At 41.4% G+C, this 22,484-nt stretch overlaps 1 protein-coding gene across 1 annotated transcript; it reads right to left on the bottom strand.

The window, feature by feature from the left end:
• Positions 1–6,552: 6,552 nt before the first annotated feature.
• LOC111067013 (period circadian protein) lies at positions 6,553–7,263 on the bottom strand. Its single transcript, XM_022356025.2, has one exon. The coding sequence runs from the start codon at positions 7,261–7,263 to the stop codon at positions 6,553–6,555; it is 711 nt and encodes a 236-aa protein (XP_022211717.1).
• Between the last annotated feature and the right edge of the window lie 15,221 nt (positions 7,264–22,484).

Below are 22,484 nucleotides of genomic sequence, written 5' to 3'. Positions count from 1 at the left end.
GCAGCGGGGAGTCGGGATGGGGCAGGGTACTGGGGATATAGAATGACGGGGCTACAAATCGATGAGGTGTCAACAATTCGTACCCTCACCCATTCATCCAATCCTTTAGCTAACCGGTACTTTTTTTTCCGTTTCCTTTTCTCTTTCTTCTTTTCAGTTTGCGCTTTGACAGCTGCAAATTAATTAGATTTAATTATTTGCTTCATTCTCTCAGTCCAGTAAGAGTCCCCTGTCCCTGGCCCTGTTCCTGTCCCTGTTACTGTCCCCGCCCTGGCCATGCCTTGTATTTTCTCTCTCTCGGTGTACTTGTATACTGCCCTGTCATGTCCTCGTTTCTCATTTCGTTGTCCTTGTACATTGATTGAGCCTAATTAACTGTACTTGAAGTTTTGTACGCGCTCTGCGAAAATTTCTATCATCCATCAAAGCCATCAAAATCAAGGCCCTTCCCCTAATAGCAGGTCGGCGGCACGGGTCGGGTCGATTGAGTAGCTGTTTCCTCTTCAACCCAGAATTTGTATCTCTCGTTCTCTTACAATGGCCTGCTATTACGGGACAACAGTCGAAATCAATCAATTAATTTTCTTATCGATGTACTCGTATCGCTTTTTGCTAATTTGCAATTTTATTTTCTTGAAAATTATTAGAAATTAAATGCGATATTCATTTGTGTTTCTGTGCTTGTGTGCTCTCTCTCGGATTTGATTGGAAGTTTTGCACTTAATAGAATAATCATGCAAGTGCACCAATAAAACGAATGCTCGTCCCTACGTCCACATATTAATTAGCATTACAGGAAATTTGGTTTTGTAAATGATTTTAGATGGCTGTAAATTATGTAAAATTTGCAAAGCAATATCACAAACAGAACGAAGACTGTTGCCTCTCAACAGTCAATTTATGTGCTTTAATTTATTTGGAATAAAATGATTGATTTAGCTCTTAGTCTCAGGCACTAAATCTTAGTTAAGTCTCCATTTTCATTTGGGTTTCAACTACTTAAACTGAAAACTTTTGGTTCGCATTTTTCCTTTTTTTTTTTTGTTTCAGATTAGCTCATAGTACATGGAAAACCAAATGACATTTATCAATCTCTTGATGGATAAATGCTGTGCATGCATAATGACAGTACGTCTCGAAATTATAAGTAGTTTAAACGATTTGGTCTTACTATGGAGGGGATGTAAATCAAATAGCAGCAGAGCAGCAATTTTGAAAATATATCTAGAATTATACTGAGAGCAGGTGACTGCTCCTGGACAGCCTTACCTTACCGTATTGAAACGCACAGCACTGCACTAAAGATTTCTCAGTGAGATTGCTGTAATTAATTCACCAAATCATTTATCAATCAATCAACGGTAATGTGTCAAGCCACAAGCAAAACCAAAACCAAAAAAAAAAACAAAAAAATACTTGCAAAAAGCAGACCAAAAACCTCGAAAAGTGGGCTAAAAAAAGTGGACACGACAAGTGGATAAAAAAAAAAAACCAACCAACGACAAGGTCGAACTTGTGAAGGCCTTGCCGCACCGCCGCCCCCTTCCCACCGCTCCAAGAGTTCCATGAAGAGAACCGAAAATTGGCTTACAATTGGTCTTGTAAAGCAACCGAAAGCGGCGACAGCCAAAAGTACTAAGTAAATCAAACGTCAAGTGGCACACCGAGCAAAAAAAAAAAACTACAAAAAAAGAACAAACACGTTACGGCAATTAAAAGCCAAACGGAATACAAGAAATTCAACGACAAAAAGCATTAAAAAAAAAAACCAGAATGAATGGGAAGGCATCTTTGGGGCCGAAGATTTTGATGCCCTCAAGTAGAGTATGAAAAAAATATATGTTAAAGACATCCCTTTGAACGGTAAGGAGTAAGGCATGGTTTACCGATTTGTTTGTTTGGTTTGGGAGATTTCAAAAGCAGCATGTCTCATGCAGCGAAAGGAAGAAAATGTTGTATAATAAAATAAAGAAAAAGTTGCTGGTGTATGGCCGAATGCTGGTAAATTTTCTTAAGGGGTATACAAAATGCCGCACACAAAAATGGAATAAGAAAAGAAAAGAACAAAAAAACCCTCCATTGGATGTCGTCGCTGTTGTTGGCATGTCAATAGACCAATAGAAAAAAAGAAGAAGAAAAACAGCAGAAGAGAAATATCAAAGAAGAGGCTTAGAAACCGCAGTATTTCGACGTTTCTTAGCTGCATTGACACTTGGCCCAATATAAATTACACAAGAAGAATAAATTGCATGAAGATGACAACTTGAGGTCCGTTCGTGAGTCAAACAGATGAAATGCAAATATCTGAATTTTTGATTCAGGGCCTAAAAACTAATCACAAGATTGGGTTATGAACTCTTTTTAAATATTTTTCCCATATGAACTAACTGGAGCTAATGTAAAAATAAAACTTTTTTCACCACACACTTTTCTGCGTTACCCCCTATCTACTTACTTGCTTACTTACTCCCTTATTATTTCTATTTTGCTGATTCAAGCTTTATACTGGGTATTCTGGCTTAATTTAAAGCATTGGTACTACGTAAATTTTTGTACCCGTACTCAAAAAGAGTTAAGGGGTATATTAGATTTGTGGTATAAGTGGATGTGTGCAACGAAGAGAAATACAATTTTTTCTTTATTCTACATAAATCATAAGCTCAAAAATGTATATACTGACTGAGTACGGTTATACAAGTAGAGTCGCGTCCCCAGAAGTGACTCAGACGTTCCTTCTCGTTCTATATGAGAAGCTCTAGTAATTTTACTTCAACTTTTTTTTTTGCTGCCTCTGATACTGTCATCAGTGTAATTTTATTAGAAGTAGTTATTACTAAAGTAGTGACATTTGAGTCAAAATAGTTTCTGCACGTATATTATTGAAAAGTTACGGATCATCGAGGGTAGTTTTAATTATTTTTTATTATCTATTTCATAATCAATGTAAGATTACCAAAATCTAAATTTGCAATATATTAAAAATATTAAATATTGAATATTAAAAATATTAAATATTAAATATTTAAAAAATATTAAATATTATATATAAAAAATATTAAATATTAAATAATAATAAAGATATTAAAAATATTAAATATTAAAAATTCCAAAGCAACTATTTTTGTAATTGATATAAAAAAGAAATATCCCTATATTTATTTGTGATTGAGAACGAACAGCGGACAATGGACAGCTGAAGTTTATCCTGATCACAAGTTTTACAGTGCGGCTAAGGAGTAAGGCAACAAATCAGAGCGTTCAATGCAATCATGTGATTGATATTGATTTCTGAAATAGTTGGACGAATGGTCGAATTTTTGTAAGCTGAAATAAACCACAGCAAAGTGAATTCCCATGTGCAATAACGAGTATGCGCGCATGCACGAGTATTTGTATTTTTCTTTACTGAGAAGAACGTTTTTATGCACACATATGGGTAGCAATAAAAGTGCCCCTTTCATCGCTATGCAACACAAGAACCACAAGCCACGCGTGTCACGCACTCATCGCTGCAAAAGGAAAAAAAGGAAATTCTACAATTATGCTCCGGCTTGACCACAGGCATGGACACTCTGCATGCCAAATGCCAGCCAGCCAGCCAGAGAGCCAACCAACCAAACGGACGGAGTCCAGACGGCAGGGGCAGAGATGAAAAACTTTTCCACTTTGCAACTATTTCAAAAGTGAAACGAAACTTGTGGCCCACTTAGCCGGCTATACGAGTATGTGCGGACGGGCGGGCGGGCGGTTGGGCGTCCGTCTTCTCCTCCTCCACGAAGCCAGTCCGTTTTTGTGTCAACGCTCGTCCTCGGCACTGTCGATTTCCAATACGGTTCGTGTCTTTGCCTGCTGCATGATTTATGATTTTTACCAAAAAGTATTTGCGGCTTGTGCCCCTAAAACCCCCCACCCAAAGCCCAAAGCCCAAAGCACAGAGTCCGAATCGGAATCCGGAGACCGGAGAGCAGAGTCAGTGCCAGAAGCGTTCAAAGTTGTCTGCTCAAATCATTTTAATTGAAAATTACACATGAGCGAAGCCGAAGAACTGCCAAAGAAATACAAAAAAAAAAAAAAAACCAAAAAAAAAAAATGAAAATGAAATGAAACCCACATTGCAAAAACCTTTGACCAAACCGAAGTCTGTTTGCTCTGCGATATTTTTGGGAACTACATATTCAGGGGTAGAACGAATCCATTTAAATTGATATCCGTGAATGAATGAATAATGCTACTTACATGTATTTTTGTATGCCTCATAATTATTCCCTTATGTCTATTGTGTTTTATATTATGTATCTGTGATATGATATATTCAACGAAACCCGTGTGAAAAACCCGCTCTGGCAGTGCAGCGAAATGTATCCGACCAGAGTACCAGTACCCAAAGTGGAGCCAAGGGCGCAGCATGGTGATGTGTGTGTGTGTGTGTGTGTGTGTGTGTGTGTGTGGAGGGAGCAACACATGTCCTTGGTTCTGGCACTGGCCACCCGGTTTCCGCCTCTAAAGGTTTCGCGGGTCTTGGCCGGGTGGCTTGGCATCGACTTGACTGGATTGTGTTTTGGCCTGGACTGGCGCGGGACCGGGTCTGGGTCTGGGTCTGGACTGGCACATGGCACGTTTTGTACGTACCGGAAATGTCCATTCACTTGCATATTAACAAAGTTCCGCACACAAACACAGCAGCAGCAGAGTCTCCTGCCCCTTGACCTATGCATATACTTGGGCAGTACTTAATAAACTCCCGGGAATCGGACAGACATGCCCACAAAGAGAGAGACAGAGAGAGAGAGAGAGAAGCAACTGAGTTGCTCGTACATCATAGAGTCCATATCCTTGCCAGGGGCCGCCGACTGCTGTGGCTGTGGCTGTGGCTCCTCGCTCTACACGGTTCTGGTTGTGGGTCTGTGTTTGGGTTTGGGGGTCTGACTTGTGGGTCTGTGGGTTGGTTGGGTAACAGGAAAGTATTTCGAAGGCACCGGAAACCGGAAGCAAGCAATAATTCAAATGAATTTCAAATCAAATCATTACAAAACATTTACAAAGTATGCGCCAAAGCGCTGCACAAAACCGCACCACAGGGAAAGGAAATGCCATGGGGAAAGAAAGTGGCAGGAGAACTTCAACTTCAACTTTGACTTTTTTCTCCAGCTGCAGGTGGGCCGCGCGCGCCCATAAACCCATATACCAATTTCTCCACCCAACTTGGCCTCACAGTGATTAATTTCTATTATTATGACACTGATTAGGTCCACTTACAGGCTCATTACAGTCATGAGCACATAATGCACAGCCCGGGACACGTGACGGTGATTTAGAGGAAGACAACCAGTCCCAGTCGCAGTCGCAGTCCGAGCAAGCGATAGGGTACCCGCGAGGGTACTGCGTTGCTGTACGGATAGCGGACATTTATCAAGACATTGACCGCCGCATGCAGTGCCGTCGACCGTTTGTCTTGCACTTGACCAGGGCCCAACCCCAGCCCAGCCCAGCCCAGACCCTCGGGGTGGTGGTGTGCGCAGGCACCTAAGCACAGACCCGTACACGGCCTCCCCTCCGACTCATGCCCGGGGCACTGGGCTGAGGCCCTGAACATGAACACCAGTTGGCCCATAAATTAAGGCCCTGGGACATGGCACTACACTACACCAATTTTGAGGCTGCTGGAGCAGGTGGTGTGCCGGCATTCCCACTGTAAATGGAATTTAAATATTACGAGAACTCTGTAGAATTAAAGCTATCGAATGGTTATGCTATATGTCCTTATAGTAATTAGGAAATGCATTTAACAAATTCCAAAATTAATTTTTTATTTCCGAGTCAGTTGTTCGCCTCGAGCTGGTATAAAGATTTCCCACAATTCCATAAAACTTCATAATTTAAATTTTTCTTAGACAAATTGAATTAAAACGTACACACCATTTTAACATGAATCCACGAGCATTTGAATGCTGTTTTAAAATGTCAAAAAAAAAGTACCTCGATAGACCAGAGACAATATCTGAATAAATAATATTTTAGTTGCTTTCAGTCAGAAAGACCTTTGGCAGTAGAACATTGCTGGACACTGGACAGCTGTAATACCCTCAGTCTGATGTCCCCAGAGCATGATGGAATCCAAGTTAAAAAATATTTTGGGTCAGTGTTCGCAGCAAAGTGAAAAATCCTCGGAGCAATTAAAATTAGCTCATGCCAAAATAATAGTCGAATTTATTATTCAAAAGCTGTTTTCGAATGGTAGATGTTTGGTCATCAAATCAAAAAGTTCCAATGGGTGTGCAATCCGTGTGCCTGGTTTAAATAATTATCCAAGGCAGAGACTTTTCCCAAATAATCGCTTGAAGTAAACGCGCCGACAAATGTGTTGCACAGTGTAATTTGCTTGCATTCAATTATTTAAATAAATAAATTAATGTTGCCTCTTGCAGGGTAATAATAATAATACAAAAAAAAAAATGGTTTTACTCAAAACAAAAAAAAAAAAACCGACCTAGGCGATGGCTTAACTAAGTGAGGGGAGTGTTGAAGGACCGGAACTGGAAGTGGGAAATGGAATCAACCGCGATTGGGCCGTACGACCATCACCTGGGCCTTCTTCTTGCCCCGCTTGTTGCCACGACGCCGGCGTCGTTGCAGATTGTTGTTGTTGACGCTGCCGCGTCGCTTATTGACGCGCCGGCGATTGGGCACACGACGTCGAATGTTGTTGTTGTTGCCAGGACGACGACGCGACGAAAGGGCACCCTCGGCCACGATCTGGGGCAGTAGATCGGCGATGGGTGAAGCCCCATAGATGGCCTGATTAATGGCCGAATTGGTGATCGTCGAGCCCGACGATGACGACGACGACGAGGAGCTGCCACCCAAATTCACATAGATGGCACCATTAGTGGTGGTTGTGACCAGCCCACTGCCGGTGGTGGCAGTGCCGGTGCCACTCACGGAGGTGCCAGTGACGAGGCCCGTACCAGTGGCTGTGCTGGTGCCTGTGCCTGTGCTGCTCGGACGCAGCTGCTCCAGCATATCCTGCTTGTTCGTGATGTACTGATTCAGGGCAGAGTTGAAGCCAGTGCTGCTGCTGGTCGAGCTGCTGCTGCTGGTGAGGCCCGATGCCAGGAACCGCAGCTGTCCGTTCTCATTGCCATCCTTCACAAAGATACCCGCCAGACGCGACTCATCCAGATCGGGCGCCGCCTCAGCCTCAACCTCCTCCAGCTCCACATCGGCTGGAATTTTGGCAACGGGAGATGGAGATGGTGCCGCCATGGCCGCCGCCAACAGACACAAAATGTAAATTTTGTACATCATTTTGGGGGAATTGCTCTGCGTCGACTGCGTATCGTTGGCCAGATCATGGGGGCTTATATACCGCTCAATGAGTTGACGGAAATTATGGTTCATTCAATGCATGGATTCATGGGCTCATGGATTGTTTTTTTATTCGCGCTTTCTTATTTCTGGTGGTCATGTGTGATAGAATTCTCGCCATCTGCCAGTTGCCCATCGCAAGCAAATACGAATATGATTTTCATTTTGGCATTTTTAGAAAGCACCGCATGGCCCCAGGGCCTATCCATGGCCGGTGTGTGATGACCATGCGATTGCTAAGCGTGTCAAGAAGTACTTTTATCCAATTGTTTGCCAAGATCGTGAACCTCAAGAGGGGCCCACAGCAGACCCACAGAGACCCATGGCCAGAGCCGCACTTTAATTAAAATTTAAAATCAGAAACAGGAGAAATTTCTATACAGAAGATGCAACTTCTTCTGTACGGTGGGTTGTTTTTTTTTTGCCACTGTGGGAATAGTTTGTCAGTTCTGTAGTGACACGAAGGTCAAGTAACATCCGCAATTTAGTGTATGTGGTACTAAAAGTGGCTTAAAAGAATAAACATTTAATATATAGTTAAGGTTTGAGAAAAGCAGAAGTGATTTTGTTTATTTCGTGCCTCTTGTGATGAAAATTAACGCAATTGCGACATGCCCACACGCACATTTTCGTTATCTTTTTCGATACGTCGGCCTGTTTTTTCTGCTCTACTATTTAGCATGGTCATTGCTTTTGCATTTGACGTCTCAAAGGTATTTTTCACTAAAACACTATCACCATATCAGTAGTTTCCAGCGGTCTGTGGTCAGTGTGCCACAGATGTTGCCCCTGTCGGGTTGTGCTGCTCAATTTTTCGCCTAAGTTGGCCAACACCGACAGTTTTTGGGGCCGAATGCCTGGAGGGGTGGTGGGGCGTGGCTGTTGAAATAAATTTCACTTACGCCAACGCCAAGGCACACACTTGCCAGGAAACGGGCCCGTGCCTGTACCCAGAATGGGAGCTATCTCCGAGTGTCTGTCGCACAGTTCGCGGTTCGTCGTTTACTTGGCAATGCAATTACAGACGCTAACCGCGCGTGAAAACAGCAGCAGCAGCAGCAAAAGCAACAACAACAGCAACACTCGCCCCTGATACACTTTTGCCCCCCAACCAACCCACATCCAATCTCCCCAGCAGCCAGCATACCCTGGTAGAGGGCATTCCCATTCAGAGTTGCCATTCAGATATTGCAAATGAAATGTCTGCCTGTCCTGCACTTCGTAAGCTTGGAGGATCCCATTCCCTGTTTGAAATTATTGATGGCTCTTTATGTCTGCTGAAAGCAGCAATAATAATGAAATTTCTAGGCAGCTAACGCTCTCATTCCGTTCGTTCGATTTTTTGGCTTCTCTGACCAATCGGAGAATCACTTTCCATGCCGCAGCTTCATACGTCATCTGTGTGCCTATATAAATATGTGTCCTCGACGGCCTATATAAATATGTGTCCTATAATTTCATATGCAATATTATGGAGCATTAAATTTTTGCAAAAATATGTGAAGACTGACCTGCAGAAATTATCCTGTGAAGTATTTTATAGGGGATTCATAACGAGACATTTTTTAATTGATTAGCATTTAGAGTTGCAGTTTTTGCAAGACTGTGATCTGATTTACGCCAGAAGGTTTTCAAAATTCGAACAAGATTTATAATATGCAATTCTCTATATTTTTTGGCTTGGAATTTCTTAATACTTTTTCGAGTTTCGTATTTAAACAGGAGTTGTCTTCAAGGGTACTGGATGTCTCGATGCCGCTTGAGGCTTCCTTTGCTTCCTGCTTTGCTCTCACGTTGCTTTTGCTGCCACTGAGCGGCTTAAAGCGACGCAATGACAATTAACAACAGGCGACAAAACGACAAAACGACAACGAATGAAGGTGAGAGAGAGAGAGAGAGAGAGAGCGAGGCGGCCACTGGCGGAGGCAGGCAGGCAGTTGTGGGTGGGCTGAGTCGGAAGAAGATGCCATATCAATGACAGCGACAGACAAACGTGAAAATGCAGAGTGGATGGGTGTGGATGGGGAGGGTTTGGGGGAAAAAACTTCAACTCAGGATTCTCGAACCTGACACCGCAAGAGGCATTCAGAAAATACTCTGCTCATTCCCTGCATATACCCGCGCGCGCGCCGCATAACACACTTACGCATATTAACACAGGCTTGAATTTTTCAGTTTTTCCCTCAGCTTTGCCCCCGGAAAACCTCAAACCAACGGCAGCCCAGCCCAGCCCAGCAACCCCAACCCCAACAAACACACACACACACTTCACTTAATTTTCATTTTCACGTGCAATTGAAGTGCAAAATGCGTTTGGCAATAGAATTGCCAGCCAAAGTTTTTCCTTTTGCCCTAGTTTTTCCTTTTTTCCCCTTCCAAAAACCGACCACAATACAAAACTCAGTTCAGTTTTTCCCACTTTTCCACTCGCTCTCTCTCTCTCTGTCCCTATTTTTTCCTGGATTTTGGGTTTGGGTTTCGGTTTTGAGAACAATTTTTGTAAGTGAAATTTCAATGACATTTTAATGGAAATTGCAAATGAATGAGGGGGCCAAGAAAGCACGAAGAAAACTCTGGCAACGGTTAGCTCAACTCCTTCTGTGGATACAAAGTTGCATAATTGATGCCGAACATTTTTTTTTTGGATTTTTCTGGGTGCCAAATAATTGTATTGGAAATGGCGAACAAAAGAGGCACTTAGTTGCAATCTAAAAGTAATCAAAAACCAAAAGAAAACAATCATATGCAGAAAAAATTAGCGAATGTAGAGAATGTAGGCAAATAAATAAATTCTATTATTTACTTTAGCCCAGTAGTCAGATCAGAACAAATGTTGCCTAGAGTACCATATATATTTTGCTAGTTGCAGTGTGACCAGGCTCTGTGCAGGCTCAACGGTTACACTGCACAGTCAGCTGTTTTTTGTTTACAAATTTGTTTAAAGTAAACAAAGCCTATGAAATGCACTTCTCTGGCTGGGGTTGCTCTTGCCCAGGCATATCCTGGGCCTCCAATTATTTTATTGCCAATGGAACGTATCGGGCTATCAACAGCAGCAGCAGGGGGGACATGGAAATGAACGCAAGTAATTTAATGTAACACTGAGGCATGTGCCCCTTGACTATGCCACATCTGCGGTAGCGTCGGTAGATATATGTAGTTCAAGCCAATAAATGCAATTGTAAGTACTTGGTGTTAGCCCAACAAAAAACAGTAAGCAAAACGCCTCTGAAAACCTCTAACGAAAACCGTTACTACCTCCCCCGTCATTAAGTATTTTAGCAGCGTTAAACCTCATCTGCGCTGGATAAGTCCAAGGGCAAGAAATGTTAGGGTATTGTATTTACATACACTGCGTGGGATCAGTGGCAGGCAGCGTGTGCCTGATTCGGGATTAACTTAAGCAAACATAAAAGTCCTTTGTTGTCTGCGGTGGATTAGTAATAATTATAATTATCTGTACACACGTCGTGTAAATGGGCAATAAAATAAAAGAATACATCTCAGGTAGCTGTAACGGCGGACATCGTCCTTCAACGCTCGTTTTCCCTGCACTAAAATCAACAGAAACCAAAACCTTGTCTATTGACTTTTGAATACCACGAACTGGTTAGGTAAAGTTATTTTTGTTTGTGCTAACCAGCACAGATGTGGTTTAATGGTAATTATATATATAAAATGTCCATCGGCTGAGAAATTGTAAAATAATTGTGAAGAACTGCGAATCGCACACCTACGCTGTTTTCCGGGAAACATTTCCACTGCACGTGTTTACGTTGAGCTTCGTTTGATTCACATAACTCACGTTCATAGCATAGCACATAATTACATTACAGCTTAAGCAGTGCTTTTGCTTTCACTACACAAATAAAAACAAACCAAAACAAACAAAACAAAAAACACAAATAAAATCAAATATTTGTATGTGCTTAGAAGAGTTACGCGGATTAAGAGATGACATTCTGCATAGAGATGACAAGCATAGTTATCGATACAATTATGTAAATAAATATGACTGCAAGCAGGATCGCGGTATTGAAACATTAATCTTATTAATAATATATTTAAATGGAGAAAAATTCTTAATTCAATATAAAAATCCAGACAATTGTTATACTTAAAATAACAGAACAGAAATTCATTTAAAAGGTAAAGGCCTGTCTCCAGCACCGCGGAAAATTCCTGCCAAAAATTTGCAAGTTATTCCGTGAGGGTGTGGCACATAGCTGAAACAGCTGTGTTTTGTAAACAGAGTCAGTTGTGAAATTCAATTGAAATTAAAAAAGAACAAAAAAATGCACTCTGACGATGAAGTGCTGGTGGCGGCATATATTGCTGCACAACAAGAATAATATTTTGCCTTCATCTTGCACCATTCACTTCGTGAATAATTGTTGAATTTTTTGTTTGTACCCACGAAATTTCCAGTCTTCGATATAATAAACAAAACAAAGCTCTATTCTCAATTTGTATTGTGAAATAATGGACCAGTAATCAAATATTAAAATAAATGAGCGATTAACGCTTTTGAAATTTTAAAGGCATTTATTTAATATTCAATTAGTGGAAATAGTTTGTCATTTTAATTCCTGAATTCAATCAACTGAAAAACAGATATTGTTTCTGGAAACTTTCATGTTTTTCTGAGAACCATCAGTTTGAAGGAAAACATTATCCCGTTTTGGTACGTGATATTCCAATTCCGTTGTACCTTCAAAACTTTTTCAACTTTTCTTCACAGAATTCTTGAAAATCAGAGAAAAGATCTCTAGGAGATCTCTCAAGATTCAAAATCCACTGGAAAAATGTTCTATATCCAAATCAGATTGTCAACATGGTCTAGCACGTGATATCAATGCATTAACGGAAGTGTTTCAATTGTCTACTCCCTGTATATGTCGCTGTTCTGGGGATGGATGAGTGCTGCCCAAAAATAGATGCGGAAATTTAACAAACTTCTGGCTAAAGATCAATAATCGTCTCTGTGCTGTGCCGTCAGGTAAGCCGCCCCCGGAAAAGGAACATTGAAAAATGTAGCCCCAGAGCTACAGAGTCATAAAAAAAAGTGTCCCACCCCGAAAACGCTTTGTTCTTCGACCCCAACCGAAAAATGCCAAACAGACGCGGCAAATAAATAACCAAAGGAAATACTAGAGGGCGTAAAATGCTGCCGAGGGTATTACCTACAGATCTCTTCCCCATGCCCCCCTCCCACCAACGACAGAACGCTGGGCTTACCCACTTAAGCTGAACCGAAAATCAAACTCCTCGAGGGGCGACAAATTAACACACAACAGGAAGAGCGACAATGAGTGAGGGAGTGAGCCAGGTGGGGGGATGGAGGATCTATTCTTGGATAGCCTCGCAGACAATTTGGTCGCTTGATCCAGTCATCCCCCAGTCAGTGTGCCCACTCCTCCATTCCATTCCATTCCTTTCCTCTAGAGTCCCCCAGTCGCCTAGTCCCCCATGTAGCACCTTTATTAATTGCAGCCGACGACGAGACGAGCGTTTGACATGTTTAATGCGAAAAATATATCTAGAGATGGGGGATGGGGAGAAACGAGGCATAGTCTCATTTTGGGGGATTGTAGGGGACCATGGGAGTTCTATTTCTGTGCCATCTGCAGAATTCTCTCTCGGACGCTGACGCTGACTCAGCCGCAGTCTCGTGTCTCCCCATCGGTGGTGGGGCGACGTTGACATAGGCTGGAAATTCATTTGACTTTTGCCTACATATGTACATCCCAAGCATCATCTATTTTCTGCCAGACTCGGGGCATAGCCCAGACATGCCCAGCAACAGCGATCCGTTGACTGGAGACGCCAGCCGCCCGAGGCCAAAGTCGAACATGGAACGCTATGGGGATCGCTTGCATATTGGGGTATTGCGATCGAAAGTGAGAGACTGCAGACAACCCGCTGACTCTGAGAGATCTCTTTGTCTTTTATGGAAGAAGGAAACGAATGCAAAAGTTGTAGTTGAGAGAACTACCAAATACCCTACCTATTCGCACGCAGAAATCAGTTATTGCTGTTGATCAGGCTTGTGCCGGAGTCTATCCACAGCTGTTATGTGACTAATCTTCCAGATAACCGCAATACTCCAGCAAAAGGCTACGAATTTTCCAACAGGCCTACAGCCAATACCACATGCTCGTATATCTAATCTAAATGAATAGTTTGGCGCCTAAGAGGATCCTAAATCATATCTCTGGCAGGACACCCAGCAGCCTTTTTGTTGAGTGGGGCGGGGGGGTGTGTCCGAGTGTGATTAGGTCTGGTGGGTTTGGTGACAGCTGCAGGCGGACACGATTGCAATTAGGAACAAAAGTATTTTCGAATGACTCTCTGCCATCATAAGGACGTTCATAAATTAGTTTGTTTGAACCTGCGACTGGGAATGGGACTGGGGAATGGGGCGTAACACAAACATCCAAAACATGAAAATCAAATTTCCATAGCCAAGTGGAATGCATTTTCGTGAATAGTTTTGACCACTTGAAAGAGGCATCGGTTAACGGGCATTTTCCACTTGACTCTCTGAGGCGCCGAACGAGAGAACACACAGAGAAAAAAAAGAACGTGCAGGAAATATAAGAAAAAGGATGGGGACAGTTGGGACAGAAGTGTTTTGGTCCTCTTTAGTCATCTGAATGCGAGTTTTATATAAATCAATGTCCACTACTGCAACTGCACTTATCCCAGAGACCGAGAGACCCGAACCCAGCAGATACTCGTAGATTAGAGTGCACTCTTCTGTTCGGCTCATCCTGCTCCCACTGCTCATCTTTTGATTTCGGTTTAGTCGAGAGTCTCCTCCATCCCCTTGTGACCCACGGGCTTGCGTTACACTCGAAGGATAATGACAGACCGCTGCATTTTCGGTTACATGTCATTTGTAGAGTTCTTTCTCCCACTCGAGCAGGGCATTGATTTCGTTTTTTTTTTTTTAGTCCGTAATTTGAGCTGTAACTTCTTTTTCGTTTGAATTTTCGCCGCAAAGTTTCACTTGTTTTCTCTCTCTCCTCTCATTTCCCCCTCATGTTTATTTGTTTTGTCAACATTTCGATTTTGCTGGATATCTTGTGGATTTTTTGAAGCTGTCTACGGTTACGCGTTTTTTTTTTTTCTTTCTTCTTGTGTGTGTGTGTGTTTTTCCATTGAAAGTTTCGGATTCGTTTTTGGAAAATCAGGAAATGCAACTCAATCAAAGAACTCTTCTTTGGCCCTTGTCGACTTGTGTGGCTTTTCTCACACATTTTTCACGCTAAACCCCCGTCAGAGTGTCGGTCGGTCGGGGCTCTCTTTATTGGCTTACCCGACATCACCCGCTGTTCTGGTGGTGCCCGGTTCCCGGTGACGGTGCCCCGTTCCATTTGTCATGCTACGAGAGTATTGTTGGATGTTGCGTAATGAATTTGTTTTTACCAACCTACAAAAAAAGCAAAAAAAAAAAAAAAAAATTAAAAAAAGAACAAGGAATTGAGTCAAAAACTACCGTGTCGTGTCTTAGTTTTCCTTTGATATATGTTCATATTTTTTGGTTTGTATTTACGTGCATACACATCCATGGTATATATCCCCCCGATGCCCTGCATGTGGCGTCAGCGACCACCGCAGCGCTTTTCATTGGATTTTCATTAATTTGAGCCGTGTAGTTTTTCCTCCTATTGTTGTTGTTTTTGTTGTTTTGGGAAGAGAGGGCCGCGTAATTGATTTGTGGTTCATGCATCCTAGGCAAACAAATTGGATTTGCATCGGTTGAATGCCAAACGGGGGGGGACTACCAACTGGAATTGTGGAGTGGAGGAGAGTGGGGAGCGGGGTTAATCAAATACAAGTGAAAGTGCCGGAAATCTGTTGAATACGATTGTATTTAGAGCTGGAGCGATGGTTATATCGTGGTAATTATACAGATACGTCATGGTATGTGCTCCAACATAGCCTACTGAGCCCACTGGTAAATGCCATCAGATGTTTTGAGTGCAGTCAATAAAATCATAAATTGTGCGACAGTTCTCAATGCTGTTTACCGAAGAATAAAAACAGAACAAAAACCCCCCGAGTTCCCTAGAGCAGAAGGAAGGCGTGAAGCAGATCAACGTACCAGGCAGTCCCAGGTAGTCCCAGCCTCAGCCAGCCATGTCAACAGATCTGCATAAGCCCTGATGGGATTAAATACAAATTCCGTAGCCACAGAAGAACCCTAGAAGGCAGCGTCTACATGGGGGCTACCAAAAAACCTTCAGATCTAAAATTATATATTTTTTTTCGAAGGTCTTAGCTGCCAGTACATAAACTGCTGAACATATCGAATTATAGTCCCCATTGACGCACTCCCAGGACACAATTTACTTTGAGGAATTCTTCGCCTTGTTTCCGCACTTAACAACACCTGCTCCCTGCTCCCTACTCCCCACACCCTGCTCAATTGTCCGCTCCATCAATCATTCGTCAAAGCAGCAACAATTGAAGCCCGTCATTGTGTGAGCCACAATCAAATCCGCCGACTCATTGGAGTGGCTTTCGTGTTGTTTTTGACACATTTTTTTGGAGCACCAAATCGATCATTATCATCAGTGCCAGTGCGAGCCGACGTCGCAACGCCCTCAAAAAAAGCAAAAATAAATTCGAATAAAAAAACCACAATTAGGTTCGAAGTTTGGGTTACGCTAGTGGATTGATCAGTGCTATGGGAAAGCTTTAAGTCATGAGGAAATGGAACATCAACTTTAAAGAAGAATCCAAAATGTGACCTTCCCAGCGTTCCCAGCGTTATAATACCCCCAGCCAAAGGGTATGCCACAACAACAACACACATAGCAAAGGAATGATCCACCAAGTGGTGGGCTGCTAATTTGGAGCTCTGATTTGGTCATTTGCCGTCTGAAAAGCGAGGCCTATTGTTTCTGCTTTTTTTTTTTTTTGGTGCTGCTTTAATTTTTTTTTTTTGTTTGAGCGCTAAGCTGCTTTTTTTTATTTGTCTTTGTTGTCTTGTGTGCAAATTAAGTTTTATTAATTTAATTTTTTAACGAGCTGCGATCGGCCAAGAGATTTATAGTTATGCTGGGGATGCGACCACGACGACGGCAATGGCAACGGCAATGGCGACGATGATGATGATGATGATGGGGCAGGCGTCGCGTCGGCGTCGGCGTTGCCCAGATTTATTGAGACATATATTTCTTATAGGGATTTCTGGGTCTGGGTCTGGTCTTGGCTTATTTCTATCGTAATTTCGTTCGTAGAAGGCATCGTAATGATCGCTGATGAGGTGTTTATGAGCATCGCCAGGCATTTTGCATTAGTCACGACCATTGTGGCGGTGGCTACCATGGGGGCGTATCGTTGCGCGCGTCGGTCAAGAAGCGGCCTGCCCTTTGTATTGTTTCCCCTTATTTCTTTTTTGTTGTTTTTTTTATATATATTTTTTGTTTTGTTTTTGGTTTTTTTGGGAATTTTCTATCTGGGGCAGTCATTAGGCGGCGAGGCAGGGAAATCGATTTGAATCGATCCGGCGTAGAGAAATGAAATCGAAAACGTGAGAAATTGATTTTGATATGTAAGTGCAAGAAAGGGTATAGCCTCTGTTATTTGCCGGAAACCCCCCTCAGAGGTGTGCATATGTATAATCATAAATCAAATCAAATAGTTTATCCATAGTGGCTTCCGATGATTTTTAGAACTAGATTAACTGCTTGTAGAGTTTTTTTTTTAAATTCAATAGCCCACTTTTGTTTTAAGAAATACAACACTAGTGGTAACTAGTGGGGAGATCTTCATATAGACATTTCTCTGGGTAGGCAAAAAATGAATTGTAAATAAAAATACATTTCCATAAAATTCTGTCGCCTTATTATTATTCAAATAGATGAAAAAAGCAACTTATTTAACGAATTTACACATAATTTCATTAGCTTTGATGCGAAAACCAATTCAAATAAGCAAAACTTCATGTTTTTGGTATATTTCGGTATTTTGTTTGGTATTTTTATAGTCATGTTTTCTTTTAAAAATATCTGCTATAAAACAGATAATTCTTGAGAAAAGTTCTTCCACAAAGTCCTTCTAACATATTCAACTATCTCAAAAAAATACTAGGAAAGCGTTTCGATCTCAGCTAACGGTATATTCCTTGCTGTTATTAACCTAGAAATTTTTGGTATTTTAGTATTTTTTTAATATTTGAAAAACTAAAAATTATAATTGCGTGAAATTAAAAACTTTTCGTAGAGACATCAATGCACAATATTTACCAATACATTGCCTCAATCTTCGCTGAAATCTGAGTTTAAATTGATATTTTTGTGCATTTAATAGCAAGCATAATTATTATTTTCGAGTTGTTAAAAACTAAATAGATATAAAGAAACCCACAATTATACAAAGCACTTTAATCGGGTGGCCGTAGCCGTTTAGAATAGCGTTAATGGTTCCATTGAACGCGGCCATCCATCTATTTGCCTCGACAAAACACATTAACACTCTCCCCCCCCGTCCCGCACACTTTACTCGCCACACCGCACCGCACCGTTGCGCCGTGGGTCGCAAATATTTCCCCACTTAGCGGATCTCGCACTTTGGCCGCCCCAAAAGTGCAGTACGGAAATCAAACAATGCCATTAGGCTAATAATTGCCGCTCGTTATTGTTGTAATTGTAGCGGCAGGGAGTCAGGCCAGTGGCACAGGGAGAGGGAGGCAGAGGCAGAGAGCTTGCCCATAGCCCAGTGGCACACACACAAAAACACACACAGACACTGAGAGAGAGAGAGAGGCAGACTAAACGTATTAATTAAGCTATTTATCTAAACTAATGCGAGCATTTAGTGGCCAAGACAAGAAGCAAATTGCACTCATTAGCCAGCAGAAGCAGCTAAAGTAGTAGCAGCAGCAGCAGCAATGGGCCTCTCCACGGCTCAATGGCAGAGGGAGCCTCGCTGGCCTGCCGCTCCTCCAATCTTCGATGAGCCAATCGGTTTTTCTTCCAACTTTGGCTGTGGCCCCCAAGAGATAATTGGCTTGGATAAGTAGACACTGCAGAGCAAGTGCCTGTGACATGGGCCCCATAGCCGGAGTCGAGAACGAGAACGAGAACGGCAACGAGCCCGTGTCCGTGTTCGAGCCCGAGCCCTGGCCCGGGGATTGAGGAATGTTTTGTGAACCAATTGAAGATATCGTCACTGTGGCAGATGCGATCAATGTGGTCTGCTGCTGCTGCTGCTGCTGCTGCTGGACATGATGCTATATCATCATTAAAGCCGTTCGACGAACATAGCCGAAACGGCTCTGGCTCTGGTCTGTGGTTCTGGGAGAAGCAGCAGCTTATCATCTGCCGCATCATTAGCTTGATTATGATTATCAATGAGCACATCGCCAACGCCGTTGCCGTTGCCATCGCCATCGCCGTCGCCGTCACTGTGCCACATTAAATAAAACAAGAACTTGTCTTTGTCTTTGTCTCCGCTGGAACGCTGAAACTTAAACTGGAGCGAACTCTGCTGTGGTAGCCCCTGGCATATGCTTTGACTTTGGCTTTTGGCCGTTTTCTGGCATCTGCTTAGCTGACCGCCGGACCATTTGACCGGGCTATGCCCCCCTCCCCACACAACTCACACAGCCGCCAGCTCAAATTAATCGTCACCTAAGCTGCAGAGCTCATTGGCAATGCCATTCAGCTGGTAACACGGGGAAGGTAAGCCAGGGCAAGGTATTCAAAGGGAAAGTCTCAGTTCCCTAATGGCAAATACAAATATTCTAATGTATTTACACCAACAAATCTGTAGTGCAGCAAAGTAGAAATCGGCAAAAATGAAATAATAATTTAAAAATCAGATATCCAGAAGTCTAGAAACAGATGGAATTAATACATTTCTTTTATTTTTTATTATTTTTATTATATATTTATTTATTGGTGAATTTTAATTTATTTATTGTTTATTTATTTTATATTTATATAAACTTTAAATTTTAATTGAATTATTTTTCATTTGTATGTTATATTTAATTTATTTATTTTATTTTTTTATACGTATTATATATAAATTATTGGTCTTTATTTTAGTGCGAGAGGGTGTACCTATATTTAAGGCGCTAGTCACAGATTTATTTTATTTATTATTTATTTAATCTTGTAATTTACAAACAATAATTTTAAATGCTAAACATTTTTGTAAGCATACTTAATTATTTTTAATATAAACTTTAAATTTTTTATTGAATTATTTTGCGTATGTTATATTTAATATATTTTTTATTGGAGCTCTAGAAACGAAAACCAAATACAAATGAAATAATTACACATTAAGGGTATTCGTAGTTCTTGTGTTCTCTTTCGGGTTTTATGGCCGTCTCTCCACTTGTTTTAATTTTCGCCGTAGTTTCATTTTTGGGGCTTTCTCAGATTATTTCAAAGATCTGATGCGGTCGATAAAAAAGAAAAAAAACACTGGATACCATTGTTGGTTGTTGTTGCTGTTTTTTTTTTTTTGGTTTGGTTGTTGGGTTCCGACAGTCAGCGTGACAAATTGCTGCGAGCAGAGCAGAGATTGGTTTTTCGGATTCATACCCCTGCACCATGCCCTCTCTCCTCTCCTCTAATCATTATGATTAGCATAATGAGGTAGATAGTCAGCAGAGCAGGGCCAGAGCAGGGACAGTCCAGAGCAGAACAGGGCCAAAGGCATCATGGTAGGGGATAGGCTGGCTATATATTGATTCTGTCAGCTGTTCCTCTGGTTTCTGATTTCTTTAATGGAACCCCAACAGCCCCTAGGGGACAGGACACACCACACACACACCCCTCCTGCACTTACACGTAATCATAATCGTAATAAAAGGCCACATATGGTTGCCAGGTAGCAGGATGCCAGGATGCCGTCTGTATGGGTGGGGATGGGGTGGCGGTTGGGTGCTGGAGATCATAGGCAAAATGGCTATTGAGAAAATGAGAGGAGATGAGCAGGGTAGAGATGATGCCACATGTAGAACTCGCACACACGCAGAGAGTGAGTGCGGAGGGTGTGGGGGAATGTGCTCATATTTTAACATACCCGGTACCCCGTCCCCTGAACACACACCGAACCCATCAAAAGGGCAACAACAGCATCATCATAAGCAGGATACCATCTTCTGTCAACGACCCCCCCAACCCCCAACAACAACAACAACAATAAAAAGCCACAAAAACTGTCGCCAGGCCAGGCACAATGTTTGACAGATGGACCTTCCGGATGGGCGGAGCTGGAGTTGGTTTTTCGCAGCAGCAGCTCATCTAATTTTTGCTACTGTTGCCGTCATCCATCCCCCCGCCCCCAAATCAGATTTGAAATGTATCCTGCTCATCGGGTATACATACATACATATGTAATATCCTGCAAACCGCAATATGAATGAAGTTTTAATAGTTGTCTCCGCGGTGACACATTAAAGAGCCAAAACCAAAAACCAGACAGATAACAGATAGCAAGAAGAAAAACCAAAAAAATGAGAATAACAAAGGGAAAACTATAGCCAAGGTGTGTGCGGGTTCGTGGGGGGGTGGGGCATGTGGCAAACAATGGAGCGACGAATAATGAATCGCACGATGCAAAGATACAGCTAGGCAAACGGAAAATCTCTCATATTTTACGACACTGGTGAACCCTGCCACAGCCACATTCACACAACACTCACATCTGGTGGGGATTGCAGTTTAATGGGGGATCCAGATTCTGGGGATGCCTGCCGCCTGCTTAAGAGACCATCAAATGGGGCAGACTAGTTCTGGTGTAGATAGAGTGGAAAGTTGACATTGAATTAATTTTTTTTTTTATTAAAAATTAAAAATCATCTTTACTTCTAATTTTTATTGGATAAAATAATAAAAATAAGAATTAAAAATTATTTATAATAAATAAATCGTAAATAGAAATTTTTTTCGAATATATGTACATATGTAGCTTATTATAACTGAAATATCAATTACAGTATATTCCATGTTACCGTAACTTTTTTCCTTCACATTGATTTATTTATTTTAAAATTTATTTAGTTTTAAAATTTATTTTTATTTTAAAATTTATTTAATTTTAAAATTTATTTTATTTAAAAATTTTTTTTATTTTTAAATTTATTTTATTTTAAAATTAGCATTCATAACTGTTATTTGCGGTCCCTGGATTTTTATTTTCATCATTTATAAATATAGAACAAGTCCCAAGATTAACTTAAATCATAGCACAACAATTGGAGAATTTACGAGAATTTCCAAGCGAAAAAGTTTCATTGTTTCAGAAATTGTTTCAAATATATCCTCAAAGGTTGTTGAGTTGAGTTCCTCCAACTAAATCAGGTGCCGTATGCAAATATTGTACTCAAAACCAATTGATGCAATATTTATATATGTAACATTTATATAACATTAATTTTGCATTAGCTACAAAAATTAAAGCGGCTGCAAATTAAATATAGAAAAATCTGCAACTGGCTGGTGAAGTAGATTGCTGTACTACTGGCTTTCTGCTAATTTCTGCAGACACAACCCTTGCATCAAATCGATTTAGTTAATCGCTGCAATGCATCCCTGTTGCATATGTACGTAACTTCGCTTTCCTGTTTCCGGTCTGATTGCTTCTAGAACGTGTTCGTCATTCGATATCAAAATGCTTTTAAATCTTCCACTTGAGATCATGGACATTGTGTTCGGGTACCTGCCGGAGCAAGACAAACTGAATGTGGCCCAAGTCAACGAAGAGCTGGGCCGTGCATTTCTCTTCCACGCTCGAGGAAAATATGAGAAATTCAACTGCATTTATTATGAAGACGAATCTATTCTACGAGCTATTTTATTATTTTGCGGACACTCAGTATTAGAACTAAAAATTTTTTGGGATTTACCGGGTCCACTTTGGAAGCTCATAGCAAAGCAGTGCACAAATCTAGAGTCTGTCACCATTAATACCCCCCACACCCCGCACGAGAACTCCGAATATGTGCTGGCCATAAAAAGTCTGAAAAATATTAAAATTTATCCCCATTAATCCGGACTGTGAACATATTTAATATAACAGGGTAAGAACTTAACCAATAAAACAAAACAAAAAACAATTTGATTTAAATATGTTTTCTATTTTGACAG

Source organism: Drosophila obscura, unplaced genomic scaffold (assembly GCF_018151105.1).
Source record: "Drosophila obscura isolate BZ-5 IFL unplaced genomic scaffold, ASM1815110v1 contig_73, whole genome shotgun sequence".
In the NCBI taxonomy this organism is placed as follows: domain Eukaryota; kingdom Metazoa; phylum Arthropoda; class Insecta; order Diptera; family Drosophilidae; genus Drosophila; species Drosophila obscura.
Note: the sequence above shows the minus strand (reverse complement) of the source record. Positions and strands in the feature narration are given on the sequence as shown.

Bases quoted from the DNA above. Each gene is read 5' to 3' on its own strand.
- LOC111067013 (XM_022356025.2), bottom strand. From the start codon at position 7,263: ATGGCGGCACCATCTCCATCTCCCGTTGCCAAAATTCCAGCCGATGTG.